General features: G+C 57.6%; 1 protein-coding gene across 9 annotated transcripts in view; it reads right to left on the bottom strand.

Annotated features, from left to right (window-relative positions):
• Nucleotides 1-766: 766 nt before the first annotated feature.
• CAPN15 (calpain 15) overlaps nucleotides 767-18,985 on the bottom strand; it is a 55,868-nt gene continuing 37,649 nt past the window's right edge. For 8 of the 9 annotated variants that reach the window (XM_014252765.2, XM_014252768.2, XM_014252766.2 and 5 more), the window contains 11 exons: nucleotides 13,118-14,612; nucleotides 9,636-9,844; nucleotides 9,236-9,419; nucleotides 6,364-6,587; nucleotides 5,341-5,466; nucleotides 4,544-4,696; nucleotides 4,229-4,390; nucleotides 3,361-3,587; nucleotides 3,010-3,170; nucleotides 2,556-2,734; nucleotides 767-2,338 (listed from right to left, as the gene is read on the bottom strand). In XM_014252765.2, coding sequence (XP_014108240.2) covers nucleotides 2,161-2,338; nucleotides 2,556-2,734; nucleotides 3,010-3,170; nucleotides 3,361-3,587; nucleotides 4,229-4,390; nucleotides 4,544-4,696; nucleotides 5,341-5,466; nucleotides 6,364-6,587; nucleotides 9,236-9,419; nucleotides 9,636-9,844; nucleotides 13,118-14,612 — 3,298 coding nt within the window. In that variant the 3' untranslated portion in view covers nucleotides 767-2,160. Of the gene's footprint in view, nucleotides 2,339-2,548; nucleotides 2,735-3,009; nucleotides 3,171-3,360; nucleotides 3,588-4,228; nucleotides 4,391-4,543; nucleotides 4,697-5,340; nucleotides 5,467-6,363; nucleotides 6,588-9,235; nucleotides 9,420-9,635; nucleotides 9,845-13,117; nucleotides 14,613-18,985 lie in introns of all 9 variants that reach the window. The other variant, XM_014252764.2, reaches the window with a different exon arrangement.

Here is an 18,985-nt window from a genome sequence, read left to right on the forward strand (position 1 = left end):
CTGCGAGGAGGGAGAGCTGCTCCTGCATCCCCAGCCTGGCCACGGTGCCGGGGTGCGGCGGGCACCGCGCTGCCCGGCATGGAACGGCTGGGGAAACTGAGGCAGGAGCGGGAGAGCATCCAGGCGGATGGTGGGTGCCCTCTCCCGGCCACGGCACAGCCCTGCTCGGCCCTGAGAGAGAACATCGCTCATTTTATGGGAATTCCTGGATTTTGCTTTTGTTTTGCTTTATTTCCGCCCCTTTCTGCGCTCCCGCGCCCCGAAGTGCATCGAATTAAACAACAACTCCCAACTCCCCTTGTTTCAGTGCTCAGCTCTCCACCCAGCACCGTCACTGCTCCACAGAAATGCCTTCAAGACCCATTGCTTTGACCCCCAAACCAGCCCACTCATCCTTTTTGTCTCTCACACAGCAAAACCAGGCGGCTTCAGTAAAAAACAAAACTTTATTTGGTCCGTCAGAACCTGAGTTTGAAAACCACCCATGGATAATTCATATCATACAGGGATTACTGATCTGATTTACAATTGATAAAATATCCTATGATTCTGAAGAGCTGGACAGTATTTACAGGGTTAAAAATATTCACAGCTCAGAAAGACAAAAAGAGAGAGGAGAAAAAAAAGTGAAGGACAAATCATCCCAAGGAGGAAGGAGCTGGAAAGAGAGAAAACAGATCAACAAACAGAAATACGGACAGAGCTTGGCTCAGCAGCCCCGGCTGTGGGGGGCTGGGAGGATGCCCCACCCCCACCACCCCCCCACCACCCCCTGATCCCCGGGGGACACAGAGAGACAGGTCAGGCAGAGACCCCCACACCCCTGCCCAGCCCAACTCTGCTGGTGCAGGGTTTGGGGTGCAGGACCCCCCAGCACGGTCCCTGCCAGAACAGGGTCCAGCATTGCCCATCACCCCCCCTCAGCTGTAAATCCACACAGCTCAGGCAGGAGATGGTACAGAGGGGAACCCCAAAACACACACACACACACACACACACACACACACACACACACACCATGTCAGAGAGCCACAATGCCCTGAAAACGTGGGGTACAGCTCCCTCCAGGATCAGCCCCCACCTCAGAGCACCCACAGGGCCAGTGGCACCCCGAGGTGCAGCCCTCGCCTTGTGCTCACTGCCTCCCACAGCCTCTGGAGGAGTGGGCTCTCCTCATCTCCCCCAAAACCACCCCCTCCCCAGCTCATGGACTCGTGGTAGCTCCAGGGAACTGCTCCCTGACCCCGGGTCTGTACCTGCTGCCCACCCTCCCTGCATGGGGCATGGGGGGCCCACAGGGCAGTGGCGGGTGGCTGAGCCCAGCTGGGGCCATGGCTTCTCTCCAGGCACTGCTCCCCCCGGCCGCCTTTGCATAGTAACACTTGTGTGACAGGGACAGGGGCCCTGGTGCCTCAGCCCCTGCCAGCAGCACCCCGAGGCCTCGCTCCCCACCCGGAGCCAAGGAGGAGGTGGTGAAACCTCCGAGTTTCACCCCAATTACAGCAAAACCCCCTCAGCAGCAGCTTTCTGCAACAACCCTGTGCCCTCTCCCCGCCAGGCCCAGCACCCAGGATGGGTGGAGTGTCCCTGGCTTGGGTGGCACCATGGCAGCGTGACCCTGGCACTCCCCAGCCCAACCTCAGCACCACGCTGGTCCTGGCAGCAGACAAGGGGGGCAACAAGACAGCAGGAAGGGCCCGGGGACAGACGGAGGGTCACACAGACGGACAGACATCAGAGGTATATTCTTCTTGCAGCGCCAGTGCCCTGGCACCACGGGAAGGGGCAGAGTCCTGAGCGTGGTGCCTGGGAAGGGACTTGACAGCAACCTCCACCCTCTCCCTCCCCCAGAGTCCCCGGGGCGGGCAGAGGGCACCGGGCCCAGCGCAGGTACAGGGCAGGTGGGATCCTGAGACGGCCCCGTGCCCCCAACCGCTCCTCGTAAAGTGCGTGGGGGGCAGCAGTGCCAGGGCAGGGGCAGCGGGCAGGGCTGGTGCTGGCCCTGAGAACTCACCCCGGCCCTGCAGCGTGGGGCAAAGTGCTGGGGGTGCCACCCCAGCTCTGCCCCACAGCTCAGCGCTGCCGGCTCGGGGGGGCACCCTGAGCCAGAGGTTCGGTGACAGGAACGGGGCAGCGGGGCAGGGAGAGGGAGGCTCTTTGTCATAGGGGCCGGGGGCCGTGCAGCCCGGCCACCTCGGGCGTGAGCAGCGGGTTGTGGGTGCCCTTCGTCAGCATCCAGTCATTGAGGAAGGCCTGAGTGGCTTTGCGGTGCGCCAGGCGGTGCGTGATGGAGAAACCGGCGTTACCCTCCAGCTGGGACAGGATCACCAACACCTGCCTGTGGAGAGAGCCACGGGCTCAGGGCACAGCCTCCACCCCGGCAATTCCACCTCCACCTCAGCAACCCCACCTCTGCCCCAGCAATCCCACCTCAGCAACCCCACCTCCACCTCAGCAACCCCACCCGTCTCAACAATCCGTCCCTGCCAGCCCTGGCTCTGCCTTGCTCCCAGCCCCACGGCAGCCCCCGTGACCCACCCCTGCCTACCCCGGACCTGTGCAGGGGGGGGACACTGTCCTGCGTCTTGAGGCTGCCGCGTGTGGACACCACGTTGAAGCTGTCGGTGCAGTCGCACTGAACGTGCAGGTAGGACTTGGGGTGCCGGTTCTCCACCACCACGATGAGCCCTGCCCAGCCGTGGGTCAGGTAGTAGCAGGTCATCCCCTCACGGCCCTGGGGCACACAGCAGGGAGGGGGATGAAGCCTCGGGGCACCCCTGTCCCAGAATCAAAACCCCTGCACCGGCATCTTCCACTCTAGCCAAGGGCTGCCCACCTGCTGGGGTGCCACACAGCAGTCCAGGGAGCAAAGGGGGTGGGCATCCAGGAGTGGCAGCCAGAGCTGGCACAGCCCTGCCCAACCCCTTCCCAAGGACCCCACAGGTCCAGGCTTCCTCTGGCAGCATCACCCTCCACCCCACTGCAGCCCCCACCCTGTGCCTTCCCCACCTCATGGCGCTCGCCCTTGTTCTCGGTCAGCAGGATGATGGCATCTGCCAGCGTGGTGGGCTGCGCCTCCACCTGCTCCACCATCACCAGGCGGGAGCTGTAGATGGCCAGGATGTAGCTGGAGTAATCAGTGGCTGCTCGGCTGCTGGTGGGACTGGAAGCTGCAGAGACACCCGGAGGAAGGGGGATCAGGGAACTGTCACCAAGCCCACAATCCCCGGGAGCACGGTGGTGCCGGGTTGATGCACGTGCAGCATGCAACAGGCAACCTCCACCCTCAAGGAGATCTCCATGATGAGGACCAAGGGCTTTGGCACCTCTCCCTCCCCCAGGGCCCCTCCATCCCCTCACCCTGGGCAGCAGGGCCGGCCAGGGCAGCGCTCCAGTGGTTGAAGGCACAGCACACGACGGCGTATTCACCCGGCTCCAGCATCACGTCGCAGTTGACGAACTTTTTGACGGCTCGTTTGCTGTGGGCCATCAGCCGGCCCAGGCTCAGCTTGTTCCCACTGGTGAAGGTGGCCCGGAAAACCATGATGCACAGGTCCAGCAAGTGGCTGTCCACCGTGTCTGACCTCCTGCGTCAGGCAGAAGGGTCACATATCACCCAGGACACAGGCAGCAGATCCAGGGAAGAGCTTCCCACTGCCCCAAATATCCAGCCCCAGGAACCAGCCCTGCATTCAGGAGTTGGGTTCCAGCTAAACATGAGCAGTTCCCAAGATTTGGAGAGATGGTGATGGGGGCTTGTCCCTGAGTTCTGTGACCCCAAGGAATGCCATGTGGTGAGATATCAAAGTGTTCAGATTTCTTCTGGGCCCACAGAATTGTGGAATCATTAATGCTGGGAAAGTCCTCTAAGATCATCAAGTCCAACCATTAATCGAGCACTGCCAAGGTCACCACTAACCCATGTCCTCAAGTGCCACATCCATAAAGTTTTTAAATCCTTCCAGGGATGAGGACTCCATCACTGCCCTGGGCAGCTGTGCCAGGGCCTGACCACCCTTTTAGTGAAGAAATTTTCCCCAATATCCCATCTAAACCTCCCCTGGTGCAACTTGAGGCCGTTTACCCTTGTCCTGTCTCAAAGCAGAGCCTGACTCCCCCCAGCTGTCCCCTCCTGTCAGGGAGTTGTGCAGAGCCAGAAGGTCCCCCCTGAGCCTCCTCTTCTCCAGGCTGAGCCCCCCCAGCAGTTTCACTGCCCTGGCCAGCTCACCTGCTGCCCTCCTGGAAAAGGGCAAACTCCAGAGCTGCGCGCTCCAACACCGTCAGCGACGTCACCGTCACCGGCCCGTTGGCCTTGTTGGGGAACATTCCCTGCACACGCACCTCGTGCCAGTCCGAATGGAGCTTGCAGATATCCACGGAGTCAAAATACCTGTGGGGAAGCCGGGCTCAGTCCCAGTGGGGCACACTGCATGCTGCAGGACACCCACGTTCCCTAGGGATGACCGCCTGCCCTGTTGTGACCCTGTGGTCCGTTTTCCATCCCTGTTCCCCACCCCACGCTCTGCCTCTGGCAGTGCCATACTTGATGAAGTCGCTGTACTCCATCCAGAAGACGCCCTCGCTGCTGCCATGGGGCATCAGGTCGTGGCGCAGGGGGAGCGGCCAGTGCGGCCACTCGTCTGACCAGCTGCCATTCCAGGAGAAGCGGCCCCAGGGATTCCGGAGACGCAGCAACCTGGGGAAGGGGAGAAGTGTCAAAGACCCAGGAGGGAGGGGAGACCCCCAGCCTGCCCCCCAGCAAAGGACACCACATCACTCCTGCCTTCCAAAGCCCTCACAGCATCCCAGAACTTATGTGTCAGCCACATCGTGGCCCCAGAAGTCTCTGTCCTGTGGCTCTGGACCTGCTGCTGCTCCCTCTGCCCTTCCCTGCCCAAAGGGGCTCAGCCAGATGCTGTGGGGAAGGGGCTCAGCAGGGGAGAGGCTGCTGAGAGTGACATGGCTGAAATACAGCTTTCTACAGCAGCCTAGCTGTCAGGGTGGCATCCATTTCTACCCCCCTGCATTCAGACGTGAGCAATATGCTCTGAGCACCTCACTGAAGTTAGAGCTCAACTCAGACCTCTGTGTCTTGTGAGACCAGGTAAAACATTCCACCCCTGGCCATGGAGCCAGCACCAGGCAAGGACAGCTCATATGACAACGACATTTATGTGACACCCTAGGATGGCATCATCCTTGCTGGCCATGAGGATGGGGACACCAAAGAGTCCCTAGGGTCCTGCTCACCATGCCCTCAGTTACCTGCCCCCAGAGTTCCTGCTGGGTGTGCTGTCAGGAGCAGCTGCAGTGCCATGGCAGGCTCCAGCCCGAGCTCACCTGAAGCCCTGGACATCCCGCACGTCCAGGATGGAGTAGGCGTGCCGGGGTCGGAGCCCCATGCTCTCGTAGGCCACATCATCCACCTTCATGTTGCCTCCGCCGCAGGATGCGCCCATGAGAAACCTGCACGGGGACAACAAACCCTCGGGGTCCTGCCAGGCCTGGCGTGGGGGGAAGCTCATCCCTATCACTCCAAGCATGGGAGAGCTTCCTCCCAGGAGGCTCATGGATGCTCCCTCTGCTACAACAATGCTGGGATCAACGGCACTCCCCAGACAGTGCCCAGCCGTGCTGGCCACAGCTCCCTCCCATTGTCCACGTGCATGCTGAGCCCAGGCTCCAAGGAGAGTTGATCTGCAGTGGGGAACTTTGCCCCAAACCTCCCCTGATTTCTGCCAGGCCCCAGGATCCTGCCCACTTCTGCTGGCTGGCAGAAAGCCATGGGGAAAGACAGGTGGTCCAGCAGCTGGACAAGTTGGCAGGGGTGAGGACACTATTTGGGGCAGGAAGTCTGCACCAGTCAGGCTTAGGAGAACACCATGTGCTGGGAGTTATCCATCTGTGTGGCCCCACACCCCAGCCTTCAGCCAGCCCAGCTGCCCTCCTGCCCTAGTGATGAGCAGGAGGTCTCTGCTTTGGCTGTGCCCCCCGAGACCAGCACCAGCCAGGTGTCATTAGCAAAGATGTCACATACGGGTGGGAGACACGCGCAGGGTCAAGCATTCACACAACAGAAAAGCTCAAAGCAAAGCCAGCGGGCTCAGTGCCGCTTCCCGACTCCTGCAAGACAGCAGTGACGTGCAGGGGAAGTTCACCAGGCTCTTGATTTCATATGAGAATTACTCACAGGAGAAATGATTTCTTAGAGCTTTGAGTGGGACTCCACCAATGCTTCAGTTGAGTGGCAAGGGTGGTGTACTCCACCCCAGCTAATGCAGTAATCCCTCTCCTGAGCCTCTAAAGACACAACTGCTTCCCCTCACCCCCCTCTCCAGAGTCCCTGCTCCTGCCTCGTCTTACCCAGCCTCCTTAGAACTCAGCATTTTGGCCCAGATGAGGTCAGTGTCAATGGGCTCCTCGCGAGGGTTAGTGGAGCTGACCTGCAGCATCAGGCTCTCGCAGGGGGCCCCTGTGAGCGTGGCCAGGCCTTCGATGGCACGCCCAGCCTGGAGGGCGAAGTACGAACCGTGCAGCTTGGCCAGCGCCTTCTCAATGAGGGCCACCCACAACTGCTTCCTCTGGGCCTGCAGAGAGAGGGAGGGACACATCTTCACCCTGGGCAGAAAGTGGGAAAGCCCCTCACACCCATCCCTGCCAGCTGTCCTGGGGCTGGGGAAGCAGGAGCAGCAAGGCCATGCCAGGAGCTTGTCCCCTTGGCCATGGGTGACCAATTCGCTCTTTGCTCAGTGTTTGCAGAGCTCAATTCCCCTTGGGAAGTAGTCCTGGAATGAACACCCAAGAGGCCTGCATGTACCCTGGGGTGTCCAGCAGTCAGGCTGGCAGGGTGGGAGCTCCTTCCATCCACTTCAACCTGAACTTAGAACTGTTTAATAATGGAAGAGGATTCCAAGGATGCCAGAGCTCAAGGAGCATTTGGACAATGCTCTCAAGCACAAGGTGGGATTGTTGGGGCATCCTGTGCAGATCCAGGAGTTGGACTTATGACCCTTGTGGGTCCTTTCCCACCCATTCTAGGATTCTGTGATGTGGAGCACATCTGGAACAGCTGCCTTTAACTCACACACCTCTGCAAACCCAAACCAACACCCCTGTGGCAGAGGAGGTTGCTCAGAGTGCACATGGCCATGGGACTGATTGGATTCCACCCAGGGAACACAGACACTGCTTCAAGGACAAGCTCCAAAAACTTGCACTGGCAAAGTCCTCTACTCCAGCACATGGAGTAACTACAAGGCCTAATTACAAGATGCAAGTTTTTTCCCAGCAAATAGGGTTTGGTATCCGGTGCTTAGAGAGCAGCAGGGAAAATCACTGGTACATTGTGCCTGTGTGACTCACAGGTGGCAGCCAAGAGCTGGCAGAGGAAAGGAGGGCAGTGAAGATTTCTTTATGATGGATAAAGAGAGCTTAAAAGTGCTTTTTGCTGGTTTTTGGGTCCCTCGCTCAACAAAATCCATGTTGTTTATTTCTGCCTGAACCACAGCCAGAGAGCTCAGATAAGAGCCTGTTTTTCCTTTATTTTTAAAACTCTGATTTTCCTTTTTTATCCCCCACATCCAGCTCCCACAGCTGAACATTCAGCAGAACAATCTCATCACAATTCAGATGCGCCTGGAAACAGAGGCAAGGCAAGCCCAGCCCATGTGAAAACCTCCAATATTAAAAAAAACTCCAAAAGCAGACTTGAAATTCATGGAAGATTGAAGGAAAAGGTAAAAACCAAGATAGGTTTTCTTATGCTGAAATAAAGAAATGCATCTGTATCCTCTGTCTACTGAGAGGTACAATGTAGACACAAACTTTTTGTTCCCTTCTCTGAAGTTTAAGTCCTGTCCTGACATGGCTGTGTGTCAAAACCTAGAGGACTGGTTTTGCAGAACAAAATTCAGGCCAGCAGTCCCAGTCCCTGTCTCCTCCTGATGGTGGTACTTTGTTTTCTTCAGCAGATTTTGCCCCCTGAGTTTCAATAGAGACGTTCTCAGTCTCCTTCATGGACGTGATCCCAGCAAGAGCCCCTGGGCCTGGCAGGCAGGGCAAGGCAGGGCAGAGCGATGTCCTGGAGGGGCTGAGGGAGCTCCATTGATCCGAGCAGATGCCACCCTAGCATGCTCAGAGCAACTGGGCACTGGCTTGGAACAGGCTGCTCCATGTTCCCCTCCCTCTTCATAGTCCCTCCCTGGCACAGCCAAGATGCCAGACCTCCCCTCAGAGGAAAGAAACAGCTTTCCCTCAATCCTTCACGGTGCAAAACACAGGTTATAATGTTTTCCTTTTATATGAAGAGTAAGGGGTGTTTTCCCTGCCAGTGGCTGTGGTGCAAGGAGGGGTGAGAGAAAAGAAACTGGAAATGAAACTCCTTCACTGCAGCCTGGGGAAAGCCAAAAGGGGTCTAAACAGATGGATATTATGGCCTGAAAGAGTTTAGCTGTTTTGAGGACACAGCAAAGAGCAGTGTCCTGAGCTGCAAACAGGGTGCAACCAGTGCTGGATCTTCCATTTGTGTCACAGCATCCCCTGGAAGCTCCAGACTTGGGGCAGCTGGGAAGTACCTGCTGGGAAAGGACCTGGGAGTTCCGCTTAGCAACAGCTGAACATGGGTCAGATGTGCCCAGGTGGGCAAGAAGGTCAATGGCACCTGGCACTACACTGAGGGGCTGGAGCGTGTCCAGGGAAGGGAACAGAGCTGGGAAGGGGCTGGAGCAGCAGCAGCAGCTGAGGGAGCTGGGAAAGGGGCTCAGCCTGGAGAAAAGGAGGCTCAGGGGGCCCTTCTGGCTCTGCACAACTCCCTGACAGGAGGGGACAGCCGGGGGAAGTCGGGCTCTGATCCCAGGGAACAGGGACAGGACAAGGGGAAACAGCCTCAAGTTGCACCAAGGGAGGTCTAGATTGGATATTGGGAATATTCCTTAATGAAGGTGGTCAGGCATTGCAATGGGCTGTCCAGGGCAGTAGTGGAGTCACTATGCCTGGAAGTGTTCAGAAACAATGTGGTGCTTTGTGGCATGGTTTAGTGGGCAGAGGGTATTTGATCAGTGGTTGGATTTGATGATCTTTGGGGCCTCAGTGACTTCATGACTCTAAATGCAGCATAAAGTAGGGGCCTCACATGAACCCCAGCAGTGCCTCTTCCCACTGCCCCTCCTGGGAGAGCCTGGGATGAGCCTCCCTGACCCCTGGAGCACTGCCCACCCCTGTCCCCCGCGGCACCGACCTGGGAGAAGAGCAGGTACCCGCACTCGTCGCAGGGCAGCATGTCATCCACCAGCACCGTGGTCCACGTGCCGTCCTTGCACAGCCGCACCTGGTAGGCACCCTCGGGGCACAGTGTCCTGGTGATCATCACCCTCTCCACCAGCTCGGGCCGCTCGGCCAGCACGGCCAGGGCGCTCAGGAACCTGCCGGGCAGGCGGGGCGGCCTCAGCGGGGCACGGGCGGGCAGCACGAGCTGCCCGGCCACGCAGCGCTGGCAGGGGGTGAGGCAGAGCATGGGCTACAGCCTGGGGGCATAAATGGGATTGAGTAGGGCTGAGGGGGCCGAGCTGGAGCTGGAGGAAGAGGAGGGGAAGGAGGGGAGGGGCGGGAAGGTGTCAGCCCGGCTCACTCGCCCTTACCAGCAGTTCCCCAGCAGTCCCTGCAGGATGTCCGAGGGCCGGGGGGTGCGGAACACTGACCACTTCACTGAGCGCTCCTTGAAGATGCTGCAGTTGATCTCGTGGGGCCGCAGCCACTGCTTGACCCGCTGCTGCACACTGTCACCTTCCGGGAACCCCACGGACCTGGGCCCAGGGGGGAAACTGTCGTCTACAAAATTGACTTTGTTCTGTGAGAGCAAAAGACAAGGACAGCATCAGTTGGAGTCACTTGGAACTGGGGGGGCCTGGAGAGCCTCCCACTGCCCCCCTGAGAGACAGCAGAGCCCCCAACCCTCCTGACTGGCCCAGGCAGTGCTGCAAGGGGGCAGGACTAGGCTGGCGTCTGCTGGCAGCAGCAGAGATCCTTTATGTGCTTCAGGTCCAGCACTCAGCCCTGCCTCAGGCTCACCTCTCCGGCCCCGAGCTCCGGGCTGTGACTCCAATCTGCCTTTTTCTGTTTCACATGAGCCTCCCCGGGCAGGGACCGTCTCACACTTTGTGCCAGTGCTAAAAGCTGGGCTGTGGGGCGCCTTGGCTGCCTCCAGAAGCAGCAAAACCTGCAAGGCTGCGAGGAGGAGCCACCTGGCACACAAACACACCTCAACCCGAGCCTTGTCCCTGCTCCGGAAGGGACACGCTGGGCTTGGCAGCCCTGTGCCACCCCCCAGGCACATCCATGGGGATGGGAGGGGCGGCTTTTGCAATTGCATTCAGCCAGACCACAACCAGGCAAGCAATTCCAGAGTGAGTGTATCCCATGTCCCAGCTCTCCTGCAATAGCTGCTGTGTAATAAATAAACAGGATGAGTGGAAGGGCAGGTAATCCCACAGGCATTAACCACATGGATGGAAGCACAGAACTTCACCAAGTGGAGAAGGGTGGCTTTTTCAGTCTAACACAGGGTGAAATGAGAACAGGTGGTTCTTTGTTATTGTCAATTAAATGAAATTAAATTAAATTCTTTCAGCAAAAGCTGCCTCTGATTTAAATTAGCTTTATGCACGCTGCACTAGTAGTTGACCTCCACTTTTGTGGCAATCCTACCTGAATGCTTTCTTTGTGGTGCCTCAATTAGCACCTCCAGTTCCTCTTTTGCAGGAGGATGTTTCTCAACTAACAGCTGTTCTGCTCTCTCAGGGGAGCATCTGCCCCTTGCAGCTGAGGAGCAGCCACCATTCCAGCAGCCTCACATCCTGGCTGGGGACCTGGATGGGGCCCATCCCTGCACATGGATCTCTGGGCTCTGCAGGAACTTGATGTGCAGGGCCATGAGGACATGAGGGAAGGGATTCTCTCCCTCTGCTCTGCCCTTGTGAGACCCCAGTTTTGCCCATCTCTGGAGGACTCAGCACAAGAAAGATAGGGATCTGTTAGAACAGGTCCAGAGGAGGCCACTGAGATGCTCCGTGGGCAGGATCCCCTCCAGGTATCTGGGAGAGCTGGAGGTGTTCACCTGGAGAAGGCTTCATGGAGATGTTAGAGCCCCTTGCAGTGCCTAAAGGGGGCTGATTAATAAGAGGGAAAGCATTTTTTCACATGGACATGCAGTGATGGGACAAGGAGAAAGTTTTAAACTAAAAAGGGAAAAATTTAGGTTGGATACTGGGGAAAAACTCTTCAATGTGAGGGTGGGAAGGCTCTGGCACAGGGTGCCCAGGGAAGCTGTGGCTGCCCCATCTGTGGAAGCGTTCAAGGCCAGGCTGGACAGGACTTGGAGTAACCTGGTCTGGTGGAAGGTGAGGTGGGTTGGCAGGGCTGGAGTGAGATGAGGTTTAAGGTCCCCTCCAAACCAAACCATTCTGACTCCATGATTCCAGTGGGACAGGTCAGCTCTGCACTGCTCCCCAGCAGAAGAGAAAGGGTAAAGCTAAAACAGGGACCACACACTGAGAAGAGTTGGAAAAGGCATCGCTGGAATAGCAGAGGAAGGAAAACCCACAGCAGGAGCTCAAGCAGAAATCCTGGCAGGGAGCAGCAAGATGGGCTGCTCCACATGACGTGGGGCAGGGGGACAACAGACGGAGGAGAACTTGGCCAGCCTGACTCCTCCAGGGGAAGGCTGAACAGCCCGGGAAGCGGAGCAGGGAGCTCGGAGGCGGCCTCGCGCCAGGGACGGGAGCAGCATCGCCCCTGCACTGCTGCCAGGCCTGACCTCGCACCTGAACATGTCAGAGCACAGCTGAGCTTGGGGTGGAGGGGGATTTTTGGGAGAAGGCCCACGCAGATCTAACAGCCCATTACTGGGGGGTTCAGGAGCACAACAGGCTCAGCCAAGGCTCTGACCGAGCACTGCGGGACGGGGCAAGGCAGGCTCCCCTTCCTGGCAGTGCCACGCTGCTAATTCAGCCTGGCCATCATCATGATTCATCCTTCAGGCCTGATTCCTGATGTAACAGATGTTCCCTGCCTACAAAAGAGGCTATTCACTTGCTTTAAAGACGGGGATAAGTACAATCCGGGTCTCTGCTATAAAGACACCCACGCCTGTTAGGAAGGACATACAGCAATTTAAAAAAACCACAAGCCCAAACAAGAACATTCTCAGAGCCTCCCCTCCAAGCCAAATATCTCTGTTCCCTGGACTGTGCAGTGGAGGCACAGGAATGGACACAATCCTCAGACCAGGCAGGAAAAGCCTTGTCTGTACGTCAAAATGGGACTGCAACTCCCTTTCCATCTGGTCCAGAAGAGCTGGAGGCTTCCCCCAGAAGGAGGCCAGAGAAAGCAACATTCACAGAGCTTTTAATGCCATACAGCGAAAAAAAAATGACGCCATGAGAGTGGTGTTTGAGGCTAAAACCCAATTGACTAGACCAGACACCTCACAGAGGGAAGGTGGGTGCTGGCACGTACTCCTGAGACCTTCAGCTAGAGCCAGGTTACAGCTACAGCTCAGCTGGCCTGCCCAGAATGGGGGGAGCCATTTGTGCTGCACCTCTGCATTTATGATACACAAACCAAGAATGCCAAGGCCCAGCCCATGTTCTGAAACAGCTGCAGCTGCTGGCAGTGGCAGCAGTTCCTCTGCCTGCACTCTCATCCAGAGCCTCTGCTTGTTGTGCCCCAGATTTCCTGCACCCACAGACAGCAGTGCCACCAGCAAACCTGGACACACTCCCTGCCTTTCCCCACCGCTAGACACTGGCAGGAGATGGACTGACCACCTAAGGATGTCTCCTTCCTCACAGAAGTTCTCTCTCCCTGATTTAAAACACCACTGAGTTTCAGAGTTAACAGGTTTGGCACTAGGTTTTAGAGTCCCTCACCCTTGCACCAGGTGTGGGCTGTGTGGGCTGTCTTCACCCCAGAGATCATTCTGCACCAAAATACGACATTTCAGTGCTAACAACCAGCATTCAGCTGTTGCCAGGGAAGATCCCTGGAACCCCAGGCATGGAAGGTGCTGCCCCAGAGCTATAGGGGAGGCAGAAAGGGAAGCCAGGAACAAGCAAGAACTCACCTCCCGGCAGAAGGTCACGATGTTTTCCCACAGGGCTTTGGCCTCGCCCTCATCTGTTTGCCTCCTCTTCTCCACGTGCATGCTCTCCCTCCTCTTGAGGGGCTTGAGGCCCTTGTGCTGGGCCACGTACTGCTGGGGGGTGTGGCAGGCGCCGCAGTGCTTGGCCTTCACCTCGTTCAGCAGGGTGCAGGCGGGACAGGCCCACTGGCCCGGCCTGTCCTGCCCTCCGGGCAGCGGGGCGGGGAAGAGCCGGGCGACCTTGCGGGCGGACGGGGCCTTGGTGCCGCAGGAGCAGCCGGCCCTGTCGCAGGCGCCGCAGTCGGGGCAGCGCGGGGCCGGCTCGCCCGGAGCCCCGTGCTCCTGGAAGCCGTGCAGCTTGGAGGAGCCGCACACCTTGCACTTCTGGGCCTGCGTGGGGTTCTTGAGGGTGCACTTGGAACAGGACCAGGTGGTGAAGTCAGGGCTGGAGGGGCTGCACGGGGTGAACCTCACCGAGTCCCCCACCAGGTTGATGGTGTCGCTGCCTTTCTGGGTGCTGCAAACCTCGCACTTGCTGGCCCCAGCGGAGTTGAGCAGGGAGCAGGAGCTGCACTTCCAGTGGGACGGACTGACCTCCATCTCCTCCTCCAGCACGCTCAGCCGTTTGTTGGACAGCAGCTCCGGGAAGCGTGTGGTGGGGGCAGCCCTGGCCTGACCTTGGGGAGAGCCCTTCTGCCCCACGGCACCCGTAGGCGCGGGCTGGGAGCCTTCAGGGACCGGCATCTGCAGCTGTGGGGGCACCTCCCGCCGGCTTCGGGGCACAGGGTTGTTCTGGAGCCCCGGGGAGAAGGGGCTGAAGGCTGCTACCTTCTGGGCCTCTTGTTCCATAGCCACTGGGCCCTGGGCGGCCACGGCGTCACCATCAGAGATCTCTGTGGAGATTAAAGGCTGCGGGGTGGAGGGGGCCATGTGGAATCCGGCCGGGGTGATGACTTCAGGGACGACCAGCGCCTCTGGTGGGATCTTGGGCAGGGAGAGCTTGCGTGGGCCACCACAGGCGGAGCAGGAGTTGGCCACGGGCGTGTTGTGCAGGGTGCAGCGCTGGCAAGCCCAGCCGCTCTCCAGCTCTGCTTCATCAGGGCTCTTCCCATCTGAGTCCTCGCTGCTGCTTTCTGCCTTGGCAGCCTCCTCCTTGCATGTGCCCTTGGGCTCCACCAGCACGGCAGGCTTGGGCAAGATGCCGTTGATGACGGGCAAGGGGGAGCCACCGGGTCCCGGCTCTGGGGTGAAGCCACACACCTCACAGGTTTCCTTGCCCAGAAAGTTCCTGAAGGTGCAGCGGGCACAGGCCCATTTCTGTTCCTCCACGCTGAGCCGCAGGATGTGGTTGAGGTCGGGTTTCTGGCGGGGAGCCTCGCAGATGGAGCACTGCCGCTGGCCCACGGGGTTCAGGAAGGTGCAGCGCGTGCAGGACCACTCACGGACAGCAGCCATGGAGCCGGGAGAGTGGGAGTGGCTGCAAGAAAGGAGACACAGCGTGAGGCTGAGGCCAGGGCCAACCAATATGCACTGGTACCACGTGTTTCCTGGGCTGACATGGTCAGGACCTTGCTTCCAGGAAGGGAACGACCTTCAGTTCAGTCATTGCTCTACAGGCACTTGCTCCTCTGGCACTGATAAATTCTCCAAGTGTACGGCAATGCATTGGCTTCCATCCAAAATGTTTCAGGAAGGGCAAAAGACACAGCCCTGCACCCACTGACCCCATTCTCACAGTGGAGGTTGTGCCCTGGTGAGCAAACACACAATCTCCGTGCCCAACCCTGGCAACTCTGTGAGTCTGCAGGTCATTTGGAACTCTTTGGAGGAGGTGACACCCTGCTCTGCCTTCTTGCTGCTCCAGCATCAATGCGTTCCTCCTTCTTTACTTCACCCACCTCCATCTCACTTTCTGTTCCTGTCTCCCTCCTCTCCTTCAAGCTCCACACCACTTATCCACACTGGGATAACTGTGTCATCCCATACCAGACACCACCAAGCCAAGGAAGGCAGGCTTTGGTGTGCAGAGGTGCTTTTACCTAGCTGTAGGTTTTGGGGCCAGAAGCCTGGCCCACTGGGAGCAGAAGCTCCATGAGGCACCAGCGCCAGGACAGCTCACCAGCATCTTCCAAAGCTCAGCAAAGAGGGGCACCATGTCCCAGCCCCAGCTGCTTCCCCACTCATCTGTGAAGTAGAGAGGACATAATGCCCTTCTGGCTGCACCAGCCCCTGGTGTCAACCTCCAATGTTGCCTGGGAATGCCTGAAACCCTGATGGGAGAATGGATCCAACACACAACAGAACCATCTCATCCCAGAGTGGGAAGTCACAATTACATTCTCTAGACAGGTTCAATTTTCAGAAAGTGCAGCAGCAGCACCAGGTCCATGGACCATGATGATCCCTGGGTTGCAGAGAGCAGTCTTCCCCCAGTGCAGCCCTCCCAGTGCTTTCAGGATGCCATGTGTGCAGTCACACTGAGAACAAGCCCCAGTCCTGCATGGTGCCCTTTGTCCCCTGCTCGGGGTCATTTCCTACAGCTTGGAGCAAAGGTGGGGCTAAAGCAGTTTTCTGCTTCCTCCTCCTTCACACAAGGGCAAACCAGCTCTCCCCCAGTTAAACATGCTCCAGGAGCCCAGAGCCCTCCCTCCACACACTCCTGCTCCCAGATAAGACGGCCCAGTCCTAAATCCAATGTTGAACCCCAGCTCCAGGTCAGCTGTGCCTCTCACCAGCAGAGCAGGTCCCTTCCAAGCCCTTCCACCCTGTTCTGCTTTCCTGAGACCACAGACAGGATCAACTGTGCAGAAGCCTCCAAGTCCATCCCATGCCCTCAGCCCTTCCCAGGAACAGCAGTCAGACCTCCAGAGACCTAGAGCAGCCTAATTCATGGGAGCTGCCCCTCAGTGGGCTCACCACTGGCTCCCTCTCCAGTGTCCCTTCAACTACCAAGTTCAACCATCACACTGCCTAGAACAAAGGGGAGGAGGGTGTTTAATCCCATAAAGGGCAGGCACAGACAGCTCCAAGATGCCAGTGCAGCCCATGGAAGGAACCGGGTCCTGGCTGGTCTCCAGAATCCCAAGCAGCAGCACCTGCACACGCAGCTTCTCAAAGCTCTGAGCAGACTGCAATGCAGCAGCAAGGTCTGGAGGGGCAGAGGATGCAGCCAGAACCCCCCTGGGGAGGAGGGAAGTGACCCTCCCTTTGGCTGGTACATGAGAAATTCTCCTGGGAACACTCCAGCAGCAGCAGCAATCCGACCACATTTCCACACCATGCTCCACAGCCACTGGAAGAGCAGCTCCACCTCACAGAGATCAGATATAACCTTCAACACCTTTCTTAAATCAAACGTTTCTCTAAATAAAGCCTGAAATCAAGAAATCCATTTTATTGCAAGAGAGAGCTTGAAAATTCATTCTGGTTCATACAAGGTGCCTGCATCATTTGAACTCTGCAAGGTGTTTATTTACTGGAGTTATTCCCAGCTAAGAAAAATATAAACATTGATTTTTCTGCCTCAAGTCCTACAGCTGGGAGCCACTGTACATTCCTCTCCCCTGTGGCAGCACCATGTCCACAACATCTGAAAGGGAGATCATTCCTCAAGCAGAGGAAGGAGCTGCTGCCCGGCTCTGGCAGGAAATGGGGCCATGAAGGGCACTGTGATCCTGTCACATCCATTTGTCTTACTGGGTGAGCTTCATCAAACCACAGGCATCAGCAAAAGGCAAGGGAAGGCTGTCAGCAACCTGTGCCATCCACCTCCATCCTCCTGCAGCATTCCATGCTGTTACCCAGTGTACACAGTGCAGGAGAGCACTGGCTCCAAAAAATCCACCCTGAAATGCAGCTGCCACAATGTTTTCTGTGGACTGGGACACACAGCCACCAATCTTCCTCCTGCACATACACCCATGGTCCTACCCAGCAGGTAAAGGCTTCTAGCAATGCCACCACAGAACTGGGGAAGGAATCACCCTGTCCCTTCCCATAGAGAGGACAAAACCCAGGATAACCCAAAAGACAGAAGTACCACATGAGGGGATGAGCCACGTCACCAGACCTGCTTGATGTGGCATCAGCAACAAGCTGCAGGCTCATGGAAGGCAGCACCATTTCACTTGGCTGGGTGGGAGATCCAGGCTCCAGGCAGCTGGAAGGGAGATGGAAGCCAGGACACTGAAGTGTCCTGGAATGGCCCTGGGGAGCTGTGACATTTTCTGGTCACACTGTGCTTCTCCTGGTCCCATCTTCTCAGCCCATGCAACAGGAGTTGGCCCCTAACACTGTCCAACTGCTGCTGGCATTTTCACCTACTTGACCTTCTCAGGAAAACCAAACAGCCTTCCAGAAGGGCCATCAGCTCTTCTCTCAAAGGTCCTGCAGTGCCTGGGCCACCAGTGTGACAAGCTTTGGCAGGAGACTTCCCTGCCTTCTGTTGCACATCATGGTGCCCTGAACATGATTTTCCTTAAAAGTGAGTGGGAGACACACGGCACAGCACAGGACATGGGACACGAACCTTCAGCTGTGCCCCACAGTTCTGGGTTCCCAGCCACCAATCCCCCAGCCCTGGTGACTGACAGGACACCAGCCTGCAGCCTGCTTTCTTCACACCCTTGCCTAGGACTGATGGACAATCCCAGTCCCTGCCTGGAATGGAATCAAATTTAGGGTCCAAAGATCCCAGAGGGCTCGGGCTGGAAGCTGCCTCTACACAGTCCAACCCATACCAGAACACGGAGGGTTGCTGCAGCAGCCTCTGCCCCTCAGCAACAACTTCCTCCCAAAACTGAACTAGCCAAAAGAGAAATCCATCCTCAGCCTGTCCAAGCTCCACACTTCTCCTTAAACAGCCTGGCTGGCTCCTTTCCCAACAGGCAACAAAGCTGTGTGAGGAAATAGGGTTATCTCCAGCACCTATTCACCAAGCCCATCTGCTGCGTGTTAACACAGTCACTCTCCAGCCCCAGCAAACACAACTGACATAAACACTGCCTGCCACCTTCCTGCAGGAGAGGAGCTCCTCTGAAACCAGGGACCTGGCAGCACCCACCCACGGGAGGGCTTTCCTGGGGGACACTTCCCAAGGAGATGGTGACGCGGGGCTCCGCTCCGCAGCCTGGCAGCAGGGAGCTGCTGGAGGCTCTTTTGGGGTGCACACAAAAAGGGCAGCTTAGGGTGTAAGGAAAGGGTGACAGGCTACAACCCCACACCTCCAACAGCACGGATGGAGCTTCCCACCACAGCAGCTTTCCGCAACCAAGGCAGGAGACATCAGCTGGCAGGAGGCACGGCTGTGTTGGCAGGAGTGCCCCTACCTTGGCAATCGCAACAGTGTAATTATCATGCTTAAAAAGTAATATAGAAAGTACTCAACCAAGCAGGCAGCTTTCAGCACACTGATCAGGTCCCAGGGAACCTCACTGCTCCAGGGATTAAGAAGGTTCCAGGTGGTCTCCTTCCAAAACCACTTCAGGACAGCGATATCCCTGTCCTGGGCTCTGCTGAGTGATGAGTTTGCTGAGCCCAGCGTGTTCCTGCTGCAGAGCCCTGGCCCCTACACAGCCACCAAACTGTCCAGGGATGGCCACCACCTCTGGGCACCATCTGGGACCCAAGACTTCTCTGAAGCAAGGCAAAACAGGAAGGAACAAGGCAGGGTAAGAAATCGGGAAGTGCCCAAAAACCTGCAGTTTGCATCTTTCCTGCTGGCAGGGAGCTGGTGAAATGCCAGGGCTGAGATGTGCAGCTGAGCTCCAGGGCAGGAGATGGCACCCAGCCCTGGGCAGAAGCACCCTGGGCTGCCAGAGAACAGCTTGAGGTGACCTGGGCACCAGAGTG

The sequence above is a fragment of the Pseudopodoces humilis genome, chromosome 18, assembly GCF_049639895.1.
Source record: "Pseudopodoces humilis isolate 2021_Gansu_Grassland_sample_001 chromosome 18, ASM4963989v1, whole genome shotgun sequence".
NCBI classification, from domain to species: Eukaryota; Metazoa; Chordata; class Aves; order Passeriformes; family Paridae; genus Pseudopodoces; species Pseudopodoces humilis.